The sequence below is a fragment of the Gracilinanus agilis genome, chromosome 6, assembly GCF_016433145.1.
Source record: "Gracilinanus agilis isolate LMUSP501 chromosome 6, AgileGrace, whole genome shotgun sequence".
NCBI lineage: Eukaryota > Metazoa > Chordata > Mammalia > Didelphimorphia > Didelphidae > Gracilinanus > Gracilinanus agilis.
The window spans coordinates 176,067,022-176,088,706 of record NC_058135.1 but is presented as its reverse complement, the minus strand read 5'-3'; the positions used below and the strand labels follow the sequence as shown (position 1 = coordinate 176,088,706).

Sequence of the window (21,685 nt, the reverse complement as noted above, 5' to 3'; positions counted from 1 at the left end):
GCATTTAATGAATATTATTTTAAATACACCTAAAAAATGAACATCAGAAGACTGACTTCATTTTTAATATATTGTAAATTATTATTTAGTACCTGCTCAAATGAGTAGATTAATTGTCTTTATGGAAGCACTTTGAAGTTCAGTGGTTTTTTTGTTTTTATTTAAACTCTTTTCATTCTTTCTTGGAGTCTGTTCTAAGACAGACGAGTAGCAAGGGCTAGGCAATTGGGGTTAAGTGACTTGCCCAGCATCACATAGCTAGGATGTATCGGAGACTAGATTTGAACCCAAATCCTCTGAACTCCAGACCGGGTACTCTATTCACTCACTATGTTACTTAGCTGCCCCAAAATTCGTTCAGTCTCAAAAATTTCTTAAAGTCAGGGATATCAGTGAAATAAATTCTAAATAATTAAATGTTAAAGATCAAAGTCAATATATAGAATTTAGTTGTTTTCTACATCTATTTAAAAGGGAAGAATAGTTTAATTAGTTTTATTTGTGAGAATTTTGACCTTATGTGATAATTTGAGATACTTGAGAACTCAGTCTGTTGGATGGGACTCATTTGGCATTTTCATTGAGACAGTTGATTTTGCCTCAGTGAACCTTTTCTAAGAACTAATAAAAATGTGTATTGTGAACCCTTTCCTGGTTTTTGGAGTTAACAACTCTTTTCAACAGGTCATTGGAGGTACTAGGGATATTTGTGTTTAGGGCCTTTTCTAATTGAATATAAAATTTAATCTTCTAATTGGTTCATGTCTTTATATTTCTGATTTTGAAGTAAACTTTGTGTTGATAACTGACTGTCTCCTATTCAAGATAGACAAGGTCTTTAAAAAAATTCTTTGTGGTGATTACCACATCTAAAACCTTTTCTTTTAAAAAAAGTTCTTAGCATAACAAGTTCTTACAAGCCTTTGACTTCTTTGATATCTTGATTCCAACTCATATTTTCCAACTTTTTGTTTCCTTTGCATGTGGTTCTCTTTGGATTGAAGTTATTAAGTATACAAGCATTACATTGATTTTTTTGTGAAAGATTTTTAATAATAACCTTCATAGAATTTTTCTATTGATTTGTATATGCTTGAATTGTACCAGTTACCATAGGGGTCTGTATGTTTATACTTCTCCTTATATCTTGAGTTTATGATGAAAACTACTCTTAACAGGTGTAATGTTCATTTTAAAACTGCATTTCAATCAGAAAAAAACCTTAACTAATCAGATTAGGAAACAGGTCCTGAGAGTCCAAATGACTTGTTCAAGATCACATAAGTAGTGTGTTCCAGAACTAGGATGTGAACTCAGGGCTCTGATTCTAAATCTTTTACCTTTATCACTGTAGCACACTGAAAGCATTGCTATAGGCTTTTAAGAGAGGAAGGAAACAAGCATTTAAGTGCCTAATGTGTGCTTTATAAATATGTGTGCTTTATAAATATTATCTTATTTGATTCTTATAACAACCTTAGTAGGAGATCAGTGTTATTATGATTTCCATTTTAGAATTGAGGAAACTGAGACCAACTTGACCAGGGTCACACATCTAGTAAATTTCTGAGGCAAGATTTGAACTCAAGTCCAACCTGCCTCCAGGCCCAGCCATCTCTCCACTGTGTCACCTAACTGCTAGACTACAAAGTTTTGGGTAAGAAACTGAAAATTTTAGGAGTACAGCTAGTGTTTTCTAATCTGGACTTGAATAGCTTGTTGGGTGCTGGTCTCTAAGAATGAATTTTGGATTTTTGGACTTTGATTTAAAATAAAGCAATTATGGTCTTGGCTGAGGATAGTGTATACATTATAAAGTTTGGCAAAAGTGCCTTTGTCTGAAGTTTTAAGAAAAATCTAATTTAAAGATTGTGATTGTGAAGGAAGGCAAAAATTGCCTTTGTATACCTATCAAACTAGGCACTGGCAGAATTAATTTGAAATATTTGAAGAATAATATCAATAAAAATCCACAGTAGGAAGAAAAAGCAAACCAAGAATGGAGCCAGTAATAAAACTCATTGCCTTAGCTATATACATAAATGTACCAAAAATGGGTTATAAACCATGTGAAAGACACCAAAGAAACATATTTGACTATATTGATGTCATCAAAATATGATTCTGGAGGGGTAGTCTTTTCATTCAAAGTTAAAGGAAAAAGGAACTGGGTAGTGAGTAGAATAAATAGCATTGTATATTAAGTCAGTATACTTGTTTGAGGAAATCTGGAAGCATTGTGTGTTTATCAATATAAGTGAAGTGCAGTAATTGCATTATTTTTCAAAGTGTAATAAATATATCTTTGTAATATAAGATTTAAATAGAAGGAAATATATGGAAGACAAGGTTTAGAAACTGTTCACGTGTCTGGGATGAAGACATGGTAGTGATGATGAATGGATGTTTGCTGTATAGAACAGAATTTAACAATTTAATGTTTAATTATATTTTTTCCTTCAAAATGGAAGAGGCAGTGAAGGGAACTTCAGCACCTGCTTCTTTCAAACAGAAAATAATTCTGCTTAAATAGAAATTGGTGGAAACTTTCCATGAATTGTGGTAACTTCATTTTATTTTATTTCTTGGTAACTTCATTTTAGCATGTTGTAAGTGAATGACAAAGATGAGGAAACAAAGATTCAATCTTTTAAGCATATCAGTTAAGCAGTGCATGGCTATTGTCCAACATTTGGTATCATTCCCCTTCCTTAGCTTAGGCCTGGACTCCAAATACCCAGGGGAAGACATACTTTTTGTATGTTAAAAACAAATAAGATCAGTTAATTAAAAGGAAACAGTACAACATTAGGTAATCTGATTTCTAATTGTAGGAAATATTAGGGAATAATATTAATATTATATTACTAATATTCCCTGTTGGGAGAGGGAAGACTCAATAGGTGGGATTCTCTGAATTCAGGAAAAGAGATGTCCCATTTTTCCTGAGCATCTATAACAATCAGAGAAACATTTAGCTAGTAACTGATTAGTACAGGGCCAGATACCAGATAATATGAAAGCTGGAAATAATTTAGCATATACCAACCATTTTGGGGGAAACATTTTAAAGGCTTTCAGAGAAAGGACAAGGAAGGAAAACCCATTCAAATAAAATTATCTATTGGAAGTGTTTACCTAGAAGAGAATGGTTTGTTCATAGCATGTTTCTGAAAACAAAGATAGAATCATTTTGATTGAACAGAAAAGATTTTACTGGCCATTTATCTTTTTAAAAAACTTAACACATACAGAAAATGGTTACAAGGACAGGTAAAGAAGGATCAGCATAATAAATACTGGGCATGGGTATGTAGGAAGGAGCATTTCTTGAAGAATTGTAATCAACACAGAATGTGTGTGTGTGTGTGTGTGTGTGTGTGTGTGTGTGTGTGTGTGTGTGTGTGTGTGTGTGTGTGTGGTGTATGTTACAAGCTGTGGAGAAAAGATGATCCTAAATGTGATGGAACTATGACTTTGCAGTATCATAGTTGGGACAGTAGAAAATGGATGAGACAGTGATAATGTGTGAGGGAGAAGGGGTTTTCTTTTCCAAGCAGAATGACCTTGGACTAGAAAGAAAGCACAGGATAAAAATTGCTAATAGGGAGTTGATGGGAAAGATAGGATAAATAGGAAGATGGTAAGAGAATGCCTAGTTTCTCAATAAATTCAGGTGGTGAGACCCAAATGAATTACAAGTAGGGCTTAGAAGTGGCTGATGTGATTGCTGAGCCATATTTAAAACATCTGGAGAAAAGGAATACATACTTCTCAAGGCTAAATTAGAAGGGCAAATGTTATCCATTTTTCAAAACTGGTAAGAAGAAGATTCAGATTTTAGCAAAGGATTTGATAATTTTCATGCTGTTTTTGTGGACAAGATAAAGAGATTGAAACTAATTGAAAGTTTGGATTCAAAGTCATTAACAGTTTATTGTAAACTTGGAATTGTAAAAGTGAAATTTGGGGAATGCCATCTAAAAATGTATATATTTCTATGGACATGGGAAATGTATCAAAACTACATTTCCCGTGATCCAACATGGTCCAACTGGTTTCCGTTTCCGGGTCTTTGGGCTTGGGGAGGCTGACGTCTTGACGCAGGGAAGAGCTTAAATCTCCTGGGTTAGGGGGGAGTGCTCTTTTTGCCAGTAGGCTCTCTTGGGCGAGCAGACTGGAGACAGTAATGGAGGCGGCAGTTTTGAATGCTTACAAGCGCATGGTCTGATAACTTTATCTATAACCATGGCTTTAATTAAATTACTAATTTATATATTTATACCAGCCTTTATCATTTTTAATATTTATAGAATGAACAGTTTAATGGACTGTTTCAGAGATTGTTTTTGGCTCTTTTTTAATCATTTGCTTAGATAAAGACATAGGTGGCATGCTTGTGAAATTTGAAGATGACACAAATGGTTAATTAACATATCTGATAATAATTAGAATCCCCCAAAATCTTGCCTGGTAGAACATTGGGCCATATCTAATGAGAATTCTAATTGGGATAGATCAGTGGTTCCTAAACTTTTTTGGCCTACAGCCCCCATTCCAGAAAAAAATTACTTAGTGCCCCTGAAAATTAAATTTTTTTCAAAATTTTAATAGCAATTAATAGGAAAGATAAATGCCCCTGTGGCAATCACCGCCCCCCTGGATCGCTGCAGCACCCACCAGGGGGTGGTGTCACCCACTTTGGGAATCACTGGGATAGATGTAAAGTTTTATATTTGGAGGAAGGTTTGGATCTTAGCTAGAAGGAATATGATTAGAATTGTGTCATCTGACTAAACCAGTGCCAACCAAAAGCATATATTAAGCAACCTACTTAGTGGGATATATAGGTGCTCAAGGAGGACTAACAACTCTAGTGTGTAGGCTTGCAGAACCCTTTTTAGGACTGACACCCAATACTCACTGGTGGCTCCAAGAAGCCATAGCATGCTTTTTGGTCACACCTCACTAAACCATCTCTGTAGATGAGCTAAGTAACAACCATGAAAATGGCTGAAGGGCAGGAATGCTTAGATAGACCTTGGTTAAACATCAAAGATGTCAAGACCATCCACTTCATCAGAGGCCATCATTAGTAGTCCTGACTTTTTTCTTGCCTTTGGATTTTAATGATTATAGAAGAGAGCGTAGAGTTGATGAATTTGTGTAGCTCTGACTCACTTTAATCCAATTCACACTCAAATCAAGATATCACTGTATAATGTCATTGGTTCTCTTTGAAAATGAAGAGCAAAGTACAACAAATAGTGTGACAGACACTATACTAGGTGCTGGGAATAAAACGATGACTTATTTCAGTTCCTGACATTAAAGAGTTTAGTGTTAATGTGTATGATATAACTCAGGAACTGTGGATAACATTGTGCTGGGCCCAGAATTGTGCAAGAGGCAGAAATTGATCTGGATCATATTTGATCATATTTTTCAGATACACTAATACTCTCCCAATTATGTTTACATATGGCTATGAATCATGGAACTAGGTCATTGTTGAGAAATCACAATTGTATGTATCTGCCAAAGGGAATTTTTTCATTAGGCATAGTATATTACATATTTTGGCTTCCATGTAGGTGTGTGGCATAGCATACATAAGGATATATATGGTAAGGAAATGAAGTATATCATTCACGTAACCAGAATAAAGGATAACCCATTGTTGGACTTAAGTGCTATTAATTTAACTTTGAAGCATATTAAAAGAACCAGAGCGTGTATTCAGTGGAATGATGTATATGAATTACACAGGATAAGATGGGGATAAATTTTGATTTTTGTGGGTAGAGAGAATATTCATAACTGATTAAATTGCATATTCACTGGACATATGGAGGATAGCAATTAGGTTTTTTTTTGTCCAGTCAGAACTAAGAGGGAAAGATTAGGATGTTTTACATTTAAGAAGTACTTAGCATTGTGCTGAGTGTTGTGAGAAAATTTAGATGACAGATCCTGTTCTAAAATTTGTAAGGGGTAAAAAAAGGGTTTTGATTGGGTGAATATTAAAACATATGGTCGCCAGGGAATTGAATAATTATCAATCCCCAGTTAAAGAATAACCTCAAGTCAGATTGACCTTTATGGAAGTTTATTTACAAATGAAAAATGAGAGAAAGTAAGAAAATTAGAGAGAGGATAAGATAGGATAAGTAACCTAACACATTAGGTAATTTGCTCTGATCCCCTAGTTTAAACCAGGCAGATCTAATTAACCCTCAGCTTTTGGCCTTGAGCCCAAGCCTGGAAAGTCAGATGGCCAGAGGCCCGAAGGGCCCCGGAGGTGAATGAAGCAAAAGCTTCAGTCACAGAGTCTCTTTGAAAGGGAAGTTCCTTGAGAGAAGTTCAAGAAGATTCAGTCTTTACACTCACCACGAGGAATTCCAAAGGAAAGATTTAACAACAGTTTCACCAAGTTCTCAGGGTCCCAGCTCCAGAGCTCCTCCAAGTTCCGGTCATGAGAACCAGAAGACACCAGCTGAGCTCACTGGACTCTCTTTTTAAGGGGCTTCTTTTGCATCACTTCCTGTGCCTTCCTCTTAGTTTACGTGTCCAATCACAACAGACGCTTTTCTTAGGACTACCCAGGAGGCAATCAGTAAATTCTAATTCATCACTCACTCTAGCACACATGGGTCACAGACCTCCCAACTTGTGAATTAAGTGGAGATGTTTTCACCTTTGGTGATTAAATCTAAAGATGGGCAGGGTAGATTTAATCTCATTATCACAAACTTGTTTCATCACCATTCTGTTGGTGGGGACATTAGAGTGCCTGGAAACTATACCCTAGAACATAAATTCAATTTTTCTTGAGAGGTATTAAATGAAAATTAAAGGAGCTATTGAATATAGGGTAAATTTTAGTTCAGTAATAAACATGAAACCCAATATAACAAGAACTATTAGGCACATGGATTATAATGGGTAATTCTTGGCTTAATATACATTTACAAATCTAAAACCTACTAAATAATAAAACTAGAAGGTTTTTTTTTTTTTTTTTTAAATCTTTCCATCTTAAAATCAATACTGGTTCCAAGGCAAAAGAAGAGGGGTAAGGGCTAGTAGGCAATTAAGGTTAAGTGATGTGCCCAGGATCACACAGCTAGAAAGTGTTCCAGAGACTGAACCCAGAACCTTCCATCTCTAAGCCTGACTCTCTTATCCATTGAGCCACCTAGCTGCCCCTAAAAATAGAATTCTTCTATTCTTAGGTGGATTGTGGTTAGTTACTTCTGGTCTTGTTTGGAATTTCATTCAGCAAACATTTATTAAAGACCTACTTTGTATTATGTACTATTCTAGGTGCAGGGGAGTTGGTGCTTGATAGACAAAATGAATAATTGAATGTGAAATGTTTACCATGTATCTCGTACACTGAGGATACGGATAGAAAATTGATAATCCCTATTCTAAGGGAGCCCACTGTGTACTAGGGAAGGAGTTGTTAACCTTTTCTTGTGTAATATACCCAATTGACAGTCTGGTGAAGCTTTTTCTCCCCTTCTCAAAATGTATATTTAAATGCATAAAATAAAACATACAGAATTGCAAACAAACCAATTACATTGAAATACAGTTAACTAAAATATTCCAAAAAAGTTAATGGACCCAAGAGTAATAACTTTGCTACTAGAGAGAAACAAGTAATGGCAGGGTCCATATAGACCTAGTTGTTGTTAGGGTACATCAGCAAGGCAGATCATAAGGTATCTTCTTTAGTTCCATTTCCCTTGATAAAACTATGGTCATTTCTCACATTGAACCTTTGATGATATACACATTCTTTTTTGGTCTTTGAAGCAATGCGGCTACAAAAGTAAGATTGCTTTTTCACCCATGGAGTTTACATTTTTCTAGTGGAGCATATGTTCATAAATAAAAGTATATAAAAATTAAAAATTATTTTGGTCATTGAAGTGAGATTTTGGAGGGTGTGCTTGGAGGAGGTAGTACTTGAATTGAAACCCAGAGGGATCCAGGGGTTCCTAGAGAGTTGGGTGATGGCAGAAAGCATTCTATCCATATGAGTACAGGTAGAAAGGCTAGGAGGGGAACAAAAGAAAGAGTGGCAAACAAAATTGATGTGTTTTTGTCTCCTCAACTTGTTTTGCTTTCCTCTGTGCATTTTTTTAAACCCTTACCTTCCACTTTAGAATCAATACTATGTATTGGTTCTAGATAATGGGTTGAAGTGACTTGCCCAGGGTCACACAATTGGGAAGTATCTGAGGCCAGATTTTAACCTAGGACCTCCCATCTCTAGGCCTGGCTCTCAATCCCCTGAGCTACCCAGCTGCTCCCTACCTCTGTGTATTTTTAATACATGCATGCAACTAGGTGGCACAGTAAATAGAATCTGAAGTCAGGCTAATTCATCTTCCTGAGTTCACATTTGTTATGGCCTTACATATGTATGAGGTCGTGGCTCTGGGCAAGTCACTTAACTCTATTTGCCTCAGTTCATCATCTGTAAAATGAGCTTGAAATCGCCAATCATTCCAGTATCTTTGACAAGAAAGCTCCAAACAAGGTCACAAAGACTTGGACGGGATTGAAAAGACTGAACAACAATGTATTTTTAAATGATTGCACTCTCCCCCCCCCCCCCCCCCCAGGAAGGCTTCTTTTAATACTACCTTATTCTTTTTTTTTTTTTTTTTTTTTTTTTTTTTTTTGTCAACTCCCTGACAGTTTGTCTGGACATCTTGTTTTTCTTCTCTTTCTTTCTGGTGAAATAGCTCCTGGTCATTACTGAGATATATAACAGCTTCAAGAGTTTTCTGGTTTGCAAGAATGACTTGCTCACTTTTTTTTTTTTTTTAAATATATAGAACAATTCATCAAGTATAAAAGACCCTTCATACTCACCCTTCCCTCTTTTCACAAGTTAAATATAAATTCATTTGACTAGAAGAATTTTTACTTATTTTAAATAAACCATAACTATAAGGAAACAAAGTATAAATAATCTGGCTTTCATAATAGAGGAGATCAGTGACTAGATCTCATATATAACCTTAGGTGGAACATCATTTGATTACTGCTTTGTAGTATTCTAGACCTGGGATGAACTTTTTCATGCTGGCTTCAGTGTGGGATTTGGAGTTGGTTTCTGAGTAATAGGAAATAAGAAAGCAGATATCATGAAATTGAACAGACGATAAAACATGTAGAAACTAGGAATTAATGCAGAAACAGAAGCAAGTCTTTAATCTCATAGTTTTAATCATTAAAAATCTTTAGGCATTAAGGAAGGAGTTGATGCTTAACATTTTTCATGTATAAACAGTCCACAAGTAAGATGCCTTAGATGAAATAAATTTAAATGGTGAACAGTGTTCAGGAAAAGACATAAAACTTCCTTAAAAGACTTTTAAAAGGTTTTATCAGCATTCTGAAATTCTTCATTGTTACTGCTACTACCCAAGCAGTTCCTTTCAGTATATCCTAGATAAGAGACTTATAATTGTTCTTTTTTTTTTTCCATTGTACTTCAACAAATAGTCCTGGTCACTGTTACCAGGATTCTTTTCCCAAGAAAATGATTTCATCATGTTACTTTTGGACTTAAAATATTTAAATCTTTCTGTTTAATCTGAGTTTAGTCCAAATTTTTCAGCCATTCACCCCTTCTGTAATCGCTACTTAATGGATTGTGTGTGTGTGTTTTTTTTTCCTTTAATTAGCAGTAAAAAAGCTCCTCTGTCCTCTCTGGTTGGTTTTTATCATATTTCTCTTACTGACATTGTGTTCTTTTCTGCCTTCATATAGATTAGGATTGTATATTAATTTATTTACTTGAAATATCTTCCTTTTTCTACACCTGTGTGAATACTTCCTATCCATAAAGGCCCAATTAAAATTCTGTCATCTGTGTTATCTTCACAGATTATAATCTTAACGATCTTTTCCTCTTCTGAAATTGTTTTATGCTTTGTGCTTGTGCTACATAGCATTTGATAAATAAATATTACTGTGCCCCCAACCCCTATGAGTCCTACTTTTCTCAATCCAGCTGGATTCTTGAAGATAATATGAGCTGCACGTGGGCTCTTCCAAGCTGGAAAGGCTTTGGTTATATTTCCAAGGGTAGATCCTGTCTTAATGTTCATGGCTAGGGATCCACATATGCTAATATCATAGAGACTTATTGCCAAAAGTTTGTCTAGTAGATGATACATTTTTTAGCCCTTGTGAAACAAAGAATACATGCTGCAAAGTAGCCAGATTTCATCAGTAAATATTAAATTGTTAGTACTCTTATTAGTTATATAATCAACTTTTCTTTATTCTTTTTTATCTCTTGGTAGTCTTGAAACTCATTACTTTTTGGTTCTACCTACCTGGCCACTCTTTTCGGGTTCTTTGTTGGATTTTCATTTACCTGGCACCTTTTTTCTCTTCTTTCTTTTTAGTATTTTGCTTAGAAATTACTTCAGCTTAATGTTAATTGTATTTAATTACTATCTCCATGTATGTGATTCGCAGACCATATTTAAGCCTTAACTCTACCCTTCTGAACTCTTCTCAACTGCTACTAAGACATCTTGAAGTGAGTGCTCTGGAGATATCATTACTCAACTGAATTCATTGCCCCAACAGTTTTTCTTTCTTCTGAACTTCCCTATTGCTGAATATGCCAGTATTCTTTAAGTCACCTATATTAAGGATAATAGTCTAGGTATTATCCACAACTCCTCACTCTGTAGTTTGTACTTATTCTCTTGCAAGCTATTGTCAATTCTACCTTTCCAGTATGACTCATACATGCTTGCATTCTCTCTTCTGACACTGACACCACTGCCATATTGGCCCATGTAACATTATGTTTGGACTTCTATTTGGTCTCCCTGATAGTTTTCTGTTGATATTTTTTAAAAAAAATTGTTATATATACTGGGTATCAGTTCCAAGGCAGAAGATTGGTAAGGGTTAGGCAATTGGGGATAAGAAACGTGCTCAGTGTCTCACAGCTGGAAAGTGTCTGAAGTCAGTTAAACCCAGGACCTCCCATCAACAGGCCTGGTGCTCTCTCCAGAGAGCTATCTAGCTAACCCCTCTGTTTGGCTTTGAAAACTCTTTATAATCTTATTCCTGTTTTTCTAGACTTTTTTACAAATTCAAGATATATTCTATCTTCCAGTAATTTGTCAAATTGATTTCCCTGAAGTGCTGGTCTGATTCCCCTCTGCCCCCATACATTGTCACCCCATAGGATCAAATATACCCTCTTTTGTTTGGATTTTTAAAGCCTTTTATAACTTACTCCCTTTCTAATCTTCAAAACTTCATTGCCCTCCATATACTCTGCAATTCAGTAAGTCTGGATTCTTTGCTGTTCCTTGAACTTTGTTTCCTTACTCCATGAATTTTCACTGTTTTGTATGACTCCTTCATCTTCTGTGACTATCTTCAAATCTCAGCCAAAATATACTTTATGTAAGGTGAATTTCTTGGCCTCCTTTTAATGCTAAAGCTTTTCTTCGATCTTTCTTCAAAGTTATCCTATATGTATTTTGTTTGTATATAGTTGCTTAAATATTGATTCTCCCATTCAGTGGTGAGTTTTTTGAGTGTAGAGATTGTCTTTGCTTTCTTTGTATTTTTAGTGCTTAGCACAGTGCCTAGCACACAGCAGTGGCTTAAATAAATGGTCATTGGCTTGAACGTTGGTAACTGAAGTTCACTATAGAAGAGTAACAGTAATATGGAAAGCTAAAGCCCAGTGTACATTGAAGCCACTGAAAAAGGCTAAATAATAAAGAGCTATTTTTATTGTCATAAGAATAAATAGAAGATTTGGTACAGAATAGGATCCCTTGCTTGATTAATTAGTTAATAAACATTTATTAAGTATCTATAATATGACAGACCCTATGCTAAGTGTTATGGATACAAAGAAAGGAAAAAGGATGGCTTCTTCCTTCAAGGAACTCTAAATCTAAGAGGAGCTGACAATACTGAAAAGAAGCTTTTGAAAATGTGAATGGGGGGAGGAGAGGACATTATTCAGTGCTTCAGCCTGGTGGAAAATAATGAGATGACTGCCTTGAGTCCTTTTCTTAAATGTAGCCTCTGGGAGAAATTCCTTAATACCTACTTTTCACACTCTACATTCTCTAATCAGAGGTTAGAGAGGAGTTCCAGGAGCCAGGGGACACTGAAGGAGGTGTGAGTTTCAGAGTTGATATGATTTTAAGGAAGAATTTCTGGAGACAGTATGAAGTCCAGAAGAGCAACCAGGTGGGCAGTGATGGGGATAGTTGCTGTAGGCCTGTGTCGGTGGTATACCCTTGGCACGCATGCCCCTGCGTGCTGGAGGGGGTTGCTCCCCTCCCCCTCTCCACCTTTCTGAGGACATTTTTCATATGCCCAATCCCTCTGCCCTTCCTCCCTTCCCTATCTTGGTTAAGGTGCGGGCTCACAGGTGGCTTGAAGGTGCAGTTTGGGCACATAATCTCTAAAAGGTTCCCTAACACTGCTCCAGGCCCTTCCCCAAGGGTAGGATGGAGAAAAGTCAAAAGATAGATTGCTTTTTTCATATGACTTCCTGGAAAAGAATGTGATTTTGAGATTGGGAAGAATTAATCAAGAATTGGCACTCTGGATCAGTTAGTAGATGTGTCAGTACTACCATGAATTCAGATCACAAGAAGTTGAAGATGTACTTCTGATTATTGAAGGATCATGGGAGAGATAGCTATGGTCCTTCCCAATAGTGGTCTTTTAAGCAAAGGCTATGATATCTTCCTGGGAATTTTGTAGACAGAGTTTATGACTATGATAGGAATTAATTGATATGATCTCTAAAGTCTCTTCCCAACTCTGAATTTATAATCTGTATTGATAGGAGACATGCAGAGTGCAGTGTTAGATTGGAGAGAGAGAAAATTGTTTCAAACTATTTAGATTTTTTTAAAAAGTGAAGAAAGAGATGTGAGTAGAATACATGCCCAACACAGAGAAAGGAATATAACCCCCTTTGTCCCCCCCAAATCACTACATTTTGAATGATAGGCAACCACCTTTGGAGTTGGTGATAAGGAAACCATTTATAAATATGGAAAGAGTAAATCCAATAGTCAGTCAAAAACAATTATTTATTAAGCACTTATTATGTGCCTGGTAGTAGGCTAAGTAAGTAGCATGGCGGGGTCTCAAGCTGAATTCCAAGGGTTTTGAGGAATGGATGATGAGAAATGGAGGCAAAGTAGGAATCATGAATTGCCTTTTCTCTAATATTAGATGATTTACTTAAGAATATGATTGTTTTATGTTATCAGTAATTTGGAGCATATATCAATAATTGGGAACAATATTAATTATGATAGTGTATCTTATCTGGTGCTTTAGAATATGTGGAATTTCCCTTTGTCCGTACAAGACAGTATTTTTGAGGATTATTTGTTTTTGCTTACAAGTTTTTAAATTTTTATTTTTGTTTTTAAATTTGCTAATTTTTTTTGGAAATGACTTGATAATTTTTTCTGAATTATTGTTTTTAAAAAATTAATAATGTGCTTTTGTACAGAGAAAACCAGATTGGAGCTACTGTATCTCTTCTGTATTTGTGATTTAGTATGAGATTTGTAGAACGTTTTGTTGAATAGTATTGGTTATAAATATTTTTGCTTTATTTTTCTTTAGCCTAATTCTTACTCAATAATTTATAATCAATATTGACATAAAAACAAGAGTTTTGATCATAGATTAAGAGCTGAGTTTGCTCTTGTCATTTTGATGTTTTTTGTTGTTGACGTAATGTCACTTCACATTCTCTCTGCCCCCAAAACACCCCAGCTTTATATTTTAAGATTTAGAAACAAACAAAATAATCAGACATTCCTAACAACAAAGGCTTTATTCCATTTGCTTAAGAGTCAACTATTTATAATATTTCCTCTTCCTTTGTCTAGGAACAATATTGATTATTGCATTGTATAAAAGTTCTACTACCTTTTAGTATTATTTTTCTTTATACAATCCTGTTATTTATATTCTCTTTTGTCTTGATCTGTAACCTGATATGTGATAATTTTTCAAATATTCTTTGAATTTCTCATCCTTATAATTTCTTTTAGTTTTTACTTCTTTTTTTTTTTCTTTTAAACCCTTAACTTCTGTGTATTGACTTATAGGTGGAAGAGTGGTAAGGGTAGGCAATGGGGGTCAAGTGACTTGCCCAGGGTCACACAGCTGGGAAGTGTCTGAGGCCGGATTTGAACCTAGGACCTCCCGTCTCTAGGCCTGGCTCTCAATCCACTGAGCTACCTAGCTGCCCCCCTTATAATTTCTTTTAAAAATAAATTCTTACTGACATTTTCTCCTGGTAATTTTCTCCTGCATCCCAGAGATCCATCTCTTGTAATAATTTAAAATATAAAAAAGGAAGAAAATTCAGCTAGTCATCATAAGAAAAGTTCTAATATATTATGTGTGATACTCCACAATTAAGAACTGTCTTTGTAGAGAGATGGGAGAGTTTATTTACTCATTCATTAATGTATGGCAGGGGGTGGGTGTCAATTGTGGCCATTATAATTTTGTTAAATTCAGTTTCAGTTATTTTGTTTTTTGTTCATATGTTGTTTTCTGTCATTGTTCATGTTTTCCTGGCTCTGCCTAATTCCCTTTGCATCAGTATACATCCTTTTTGGTTTTTTTCTTACAACACATTCAAGTCCTATAGGTTTATCTGGTCAGCAATTCCATAATTGATAAACAAAAAATTGTTTTTAGTGCTTTTATTAACATTTTTGTGTATGGAGCCTTTCTTTATTTCCGTGAACTAGTTTTTTTATGGTACAACAACCTACTAGTACATTTTTACTTGTGTTCATACATTTCTAATCTGTAGGTACCAGTGGTGTTTCCATTTTATTTTTTCCACTAAAAAGTATATAGATACAAGAATTTTTGGAAAAGCAAGGAATCTTTTCTTCAATGTTGTTTTTGGGCTACTTACTTAGTGGTATCTCTCAGGAATACGAATAACTGGATATTAGTAATATAAAAAATACCCTTCCCCCCACTTTAAAAAAATAATTTAAAAATAATATTTTTCAGACCTTTCAGATAAATTTCTAGCAGTATCCTGGGATATATTGGTATAGCATTTTTCTTCCATAGCTTATATAGCATTGTTTATTTGTGTTCTTCATAATTTTTGACATTTTTCTACACTTAAATATGAGTTGTTATAATTCATATTTCTCTTATTGGTTACCTGGAATATTATTCTATATACTTATTTTCATTTCCTTTAACAGTTGTATTATTTGACCACTTCATTATTCAGTAGCACTTAATTTTAGATATTTGTATCCATTTCCTGTATATTTTGAAAATCAGATCTTTTATCAGTCAAATTTATAGATGGAATTTTTCTCCAATTGGCATTTCCTTTTATTTTAACATTAATTTTGTTTCTGTTAAGGTCCTTTTGCATATTTACTTCCCCTCAAACCTTAAGTCAGCATCATGCCATTGTTTTGTATATTTTAAAAATAATATGTTCTTTAACATTAAAGTCTGTTTCCTTATTGAGCTTCTTTTGTTATCTGGTATAAGATACTGGTATAAACCTAATGTGTTTTCTAGTTTTCCCAAAAGTTGTCATTGATTGGGACAACAGTTGATGTGGTATATAGAATTCTGAGCCTGGAGTTAGAAAGACTTGGGTTTTAGTCTATCTTTAGACATACACACATACATACATACATACATACATACATACATACATACATACACACACTTATAGCTGTGTGACTTAAGCAAGTAACTTCCCCACTGTTTGACCCAGTTTTCTCATCTGAAAATGGAAATAAATATAGCCCTTTCTTCTAACATTGCTGTGAGGATCAAATGTGAAAATAATTTTGATGTATCTGGCTCAGAATAATTGCTATATTGATGTTTGTTATTATAACCATTATTATTATTAAATAGAGTCTTTAATTTAGGTTACTTACCCAAGAGTCATATAGGTAGAAATGAAAAAAAGCAAGTATTAGTAACTAGATCTTAAATGACAAAATCTGGCTGCCACTCCACTTGATGCAAAGCTCAAATAGTACCTACCCTTTAGCTAATCTGGTGATTCTCAGAACCTTGCTTGCTTGGATAAGTCAATTCAATTGTTTCATAGAGTAGGTACAAGAGCTCTCTGATGTCATACTTGGCACCTCTGATAGTTTCCATAGCATTCTTATATGCTTGAGGCTGAAAGATGGTTGATGTCTTAGAACCTAGTGGTGTGAAATAGCTTTCATTTCTTGAATAATCTCTAAATAATCTGAATATCTAAAATAATCTCCATCTTCCCCTGAAGAGTCTTGGGAATTAGCCAAGTCCAGTGAGATTGGAAGGCATATGTTCATAGAAACTTTTAGTTCTTCTAGGGTTAGTTTCTTCCCCAGGATCTCAGACACAGATATTGTGGTGGCATGTGGCAACTTCTTTGCCCAAGGTCTGTGTTTCATTCTTGTAAAAATAAATATGATAAATTGTTTATAGGTAATAAAATATATGCAATGTATAATGTGTACATTTTAAAACTGTATAGGTTAATAGTTCTTTGTGGCCTCTAAATATGTTTTCATGTGGCTTCTACCCAACCCCTTGTCTCTACCCAACACACTTTTGGTATATTTTTAATTGGTACATTTGTACTTTAGGAAGGGATTAAAGAATAAAGATGTAAATGTGGAATTAGCTCATGCTATTCTTTTAGAGTTATAACTATTTTCAGCCATAAATTTTAATATTTATTAATGTAGGATAGACAGTAAGGAGATATATTTTGATTTTTGAAGTATTATGTATTTCATGGGTTTTGTTGTAAACTTTTTGGAAGGATTACCAGAATTATGACCAAATGAAGTTTTGAGATAAAAATTATTGCCTTTAGTTTGATAGTTGTTAGTTGTTTAAAAGATTTACATATGAATTGGATTTGTCTTTTTAACTAGTATTTATAATTGTGATTTTAATAGTTAGGAAATATTTCATCAGGGCTCATTTGATATGAAATTTGTCACAAAATGCAAAAATTATTTCTCAAATACTTTTCTGCGAAGCCATTAAAAACTACCAAATACAATAGTTTCTTTTATCTTTAATTTGTAGATCTTTCTTGAATATTAAAATTTTTCTATTTCCAGCCCAAGTTTTCCAGTCCAAGAGTTATTTTAAGTGATTATTTTCTTTAAAAATATCAAGATAATTTTTGTAAAATCTGTAATTATTTTTTCAAGAAACTATTACTTGAAAAAGTAATTATCATTGAGAATTTTTAACTTTATGAGTTTGTATTTACAAAGCTTCATATGTTTTATAATGTATAATTTCATTTCAAAATAAAAGACAATTTATAAGGCCAACCAAATGAACTAATTGATTTTACCTCCAAGAAAGATAACACACTCTTTATTTTCCTTAAAATATTTGTTTTATTAATCTGTAAAGTTCTGGCTTTATGAATATTGATATTTGATAACATTCAAAACCAGATATTCGTCATCATTATTACATAGTGCGATAAATGTTTGGATGAAATAAATTTTGCTTGAGAAGCCATGAAGTATGTTGGGGTAGAGACTAGGTTTGTAGTCATGAACACAGAACTTTGAGCAAATTACTTAGTTTCTCCTGCCATGGCAACTGCTCAGACTTAAAGTTGTAGGACTCTTGTATATCTTGGTTGTTGGTAAGGAATTTTCAGAACTTGTACATTAGTGAAATTACTTTTGCAGATTTTTATCACTCTGAAATAAAAGCTGACTTATACTGTGCACTCTTTTTTTACCTACTTTTGATTTGGCATTGGTACAATATTTGTTGTTTTCTCTTTGGGGAAGAAGTTTATCATAAAATAGTTCTTGCTTTTTAAAAAAAAATTGATAAATGCCCCAAATATGTGAGAGCCAACTCATTTACTTATTCTTTAATTTGAAGGAAGATTACACCATACTCAGTATATTCCAACTATTTTACTGATAATGAATTTTTCAACTTTGAGGTAAATTTAGGACTTTATCAATACATTAAAACATTTTGTTTTCCTTGTCTTTGTTCAAATTTTTGTTTTCATTGGCACATCATGGAAGTACGAAATGCTATAATGTGCATTGAATTCTGCCCCCCTAAAAACAAATATACGTTAGTAGAGAGGATAACATTTCTCCTTTGTTTTGTTCTTGTAGCTCCCTAAAGACTGACAAATGAAACAGACACTTTCTATTCTTCTAGTCTGCTAGGATTGTTAATAATAAGCTTTCTATTTATATAACCTATCTGTAGTGGAAAGGAAGAAAGATTTCCTTCCTTACTTTTGATCTCCCTATGTAATGCTGATTTGGTTTTACTGATTTGTCAACTAAGGTCAATTCATATTGACTAAAATTTTTTGAAAAATAGAAGAGAAAGTAAATTAGGAGAAAGGAATGTAAAATCAAGATAAATTAACAATTCACTTCAGTTTGTATAATCCTGAGAGATTGGCGATGTCATGGTGAACTTCCTATTTCTGTGAGGATTGAGAACTAAGAATGATTTTTGCATTTTAAAATACAGTAAAAAGTCATTTACAAAGATAAAAACTATTCTCAGCTTGAAGACTACAAAAAACAAACCTCACTGTATTTTGCAGATCTCTAGTGTAGTGGAAAGGTTACAGATTATATAGTGCTAGAAGATTATGGATATGAGACCTGGATTTTCTACTTATGTGGTCTTGGGCAAGTCGTTTAATATCTGAGCTTCAGTTTTCCCATCTAAAAATGGGAGTAATAATATCTCAACCCCTTGTTTTACAGCAGAGTCATTGTGAAAACCCAATTGAAATATTAGGGCTTTTTGAAAAATGTAAAGGAACATTCACATTTAAAGTGAAAATAGAAAGATTATCTTTAAACATTTTATCAATTTTCTTAGTTTTCAAAAAAATTGTTCCTCCCCCCCCCCCCCCCCAGTTTTCTTACTGGAACACCTAGAACGTTTTATTAAAAATATTTTTATATTTGAAATTTTAGGGCAGCAGCAATGACTCTGAGGACAGTATTGCTCTCATTACAAGCATTATTGGCAGCTGCAGAACCAGATGATCCACAAGATGCAGTAGTAGCAAATCAGGTAAGGTATATGAATATTTTAACACAAAGTAAGAAGTTCTTTTGCACTTTATAGGCTTTTAAAACTTAGCATATTAGACAAAAATTACACTCATCATATGTTTTCTCTAATGTTTAAAAGTTAGTGTGCTGTGATGGGATTAATTATAGAAGATATATTCATTAGCCTGTTCTAGTAATCTTCTAGGTATCACTGAAAATTCAATTTACCTATTCCTAACTCAAATAGGGATTGACTTCTTATACATTCTTACTAAATACATGGCATTTGTTGTTAATTTAACGGAAAACAAGTCTTGGTTAGTTAACATTCTATTGTAGTCGTAGACTTTGAGGGCTTCCGTATAACTCAGCAAAGGATGTCATATTTATAAACTTTTTATTTGAACAAGAATAAATGAACTTACTATAACTTCTTAGAAGGGTTGTTATAATTTTTTTCGGGAGGTAGGTTAGTAGATTTTACTGTATACAAGATTTTTTTTTTTTTGTACTTCAGTGTATTGTCTCATAGGTGGAAGATTGGTAAGGGTGGGCAATGGGGGTCAAGTGACTTGCCCAGGGTCACACAGCTGGGAAGTGGCTGAGGCCGGGTTTGAACCTAGGACCTCCTGTCTCTAGGCCTGACTCTCACTCCACTGAGCTACCCAGCTGCCCCTGTATACAAGATTTTAAAAGATGTTTTTGTCTAATTTTTAAGCATTTTGAATCCTGAATATAAAACTTAATAACATACCTATGTGTTTTATTCTACTTGATATTTGTTTTAATAGCATGCACAGAATAATAAGTATATTTTTTGACTTTGGCAACTAATTTTTAGCTAATGTGTGCTCAGTACCTCCAGTCAAGACTAAAATTAGTTTATAGACCAATTTTATTCATTTTCAAAAGTAGTTACTTTAAAATCTGGCTCTACTTCCTGTCCTTATTTTGAGTTCCATTTCAGCAGGATGTATTTTAACTGGAAAGTTATCAAATATTTTTGTCATTTTACTAACTATGATGGGGAGAAAAACATATACCTTACACAAATTATATTAAGTAGACTTAAGAATGATTCTGTGTGTTACATTTAAAGTTATTAGATGAAGGAGTATAAGGAATTGAGAGTAACACTGATGTTATGAACCTGAAAGCTTAGAAGGTTGATGGTATCTTTGGCAGAAAAAGTAAAATTTGTAAGAAAAAGGAAGGTCAGGAGAAAATTTAATGAATTTTGTACTTACCTACATTGAAGATGTCTCTTGGACATTCATTTTGGACTGATTGAAGAGAAAGTCATTACTAAGCCAAGGGATAAAGAAAGATTTCATGAAAGAAATGATAGAAAATTTTTAAAGAGTAAACTTACTTTGTAAGGTAGGGAAACCATAGTGAACAGTATTGACAACAACGAAACTCATGGAGATGACAGGGAACATAAAAGGAAAATTCCAAGGACAGAAAATAGATTAGTTTGGTTAGAATTTAGAATTCATGGAAGGATAGCCCTAGGAGTTAAACTTCAAAAGGGAAGATCTTTCCAGATTTTGGACAACCTCTTATTCCACATGGGAAATCTAAATAGGCAATAAAGAGCCGAGAGATTTTTTGAAATTCAAAGATATTTTGTTTTCTCAATTAAATGTCATAATAATTTTCAACATAAGTTTTCCAAAATTGTAAGACCCAAATTGTTTTCCTCTCCTACTCAGAAATGATAAGTATTTTGATCTGGGCCATTTATATATTGTCACGCAAAACATACTTCCATATTGGTCATTGTTATAAGAACATACTTCATATTAAACCACATCCCAGAAATAAAACCATAAATACGCTGATGTGAAGAACAAGTATGCTTTGATCTGCATCCATCCCATCTGACTCCAAAAGTTCTTTCAAAGAGATTTTTGAGCCGAGTAGTAGCCCGGTCAGACCTATAGCACTTAGTTTGCACTCTTAACAGATTAACATTCAATTATATATGATCTTGCTGTATATTCTTAGTAAGTGGCATGACTGTTTTCTTCTCCCAGTGGGATTAAAAAAAAAACAACTCTTACCTTCTGTGTCTTCATATCAGTTCTAAGACAGAAGAATGGAAGGTCTCTAGGCAATTGAGGTTAAGTGACTTGCCCAAGGTCACAAAGCTAGGAAATATCTGAGGTCAAATTTGAACCCAGGACCAACAGTCTAAAGTCTGGCTCTCAACTTTGCTACTGAGATGCTCCCCCCTCCCCCCATGTGATTGTAACTTTGTTGAAGGTTGGGTTTTTATACCACATATTTTCTTTTTATAGCATCCTCTCTCCTTCCCAAATTATTATCCCTTGTTTCTAAGAGAGGGAAAAAAATTCAGTAAAACCAACCAATACTAATATTACCTGTGCCTGACATTATCTAAATACCTTGAAATAATTATCCCTGCAAGGAAAGAAGTGAAATGTATTTATTTGTTCAGCTTTTTTCATATGGTTAATTTTGATTACCATGCAGAAAATTCAAATTTTTTTAAAGAGTTGATTTAAATGAGAGATCAGAACAAC

General features: G+C 34.0%; 1 protein-coding gene across 4 annotated transcripts in view; it reads left to right on the top strand.

Annotated features, from left to right (window-relative positions):
• Nucleotides 1-21,685, top strand: part of UBE2K (ubiquitin conjugating enzyme E2 K) — an 80,441-nt gene that overhangs the window by 50,833 nt on the left and 7,923 nt on the right. For 3 of the 4 annotated variants that reach the window (XM_044680407.1, XM_044680408.1, XM_044680406.1), the window contains one exon: nt 19,056-19,155. The exons of the other annotated variant lie outside the window; for it this stretch is intronic. In XM_044680407.1, the coding sequence (XP_044536342.1) occupies nt 19,056-19,155 (100 nt within the window). The remainder of the gene's footprint in view (nt 1-19,055; nt 19,156-21,685) is intronic. 4 annotated transcript variants of the gene reach the window in all.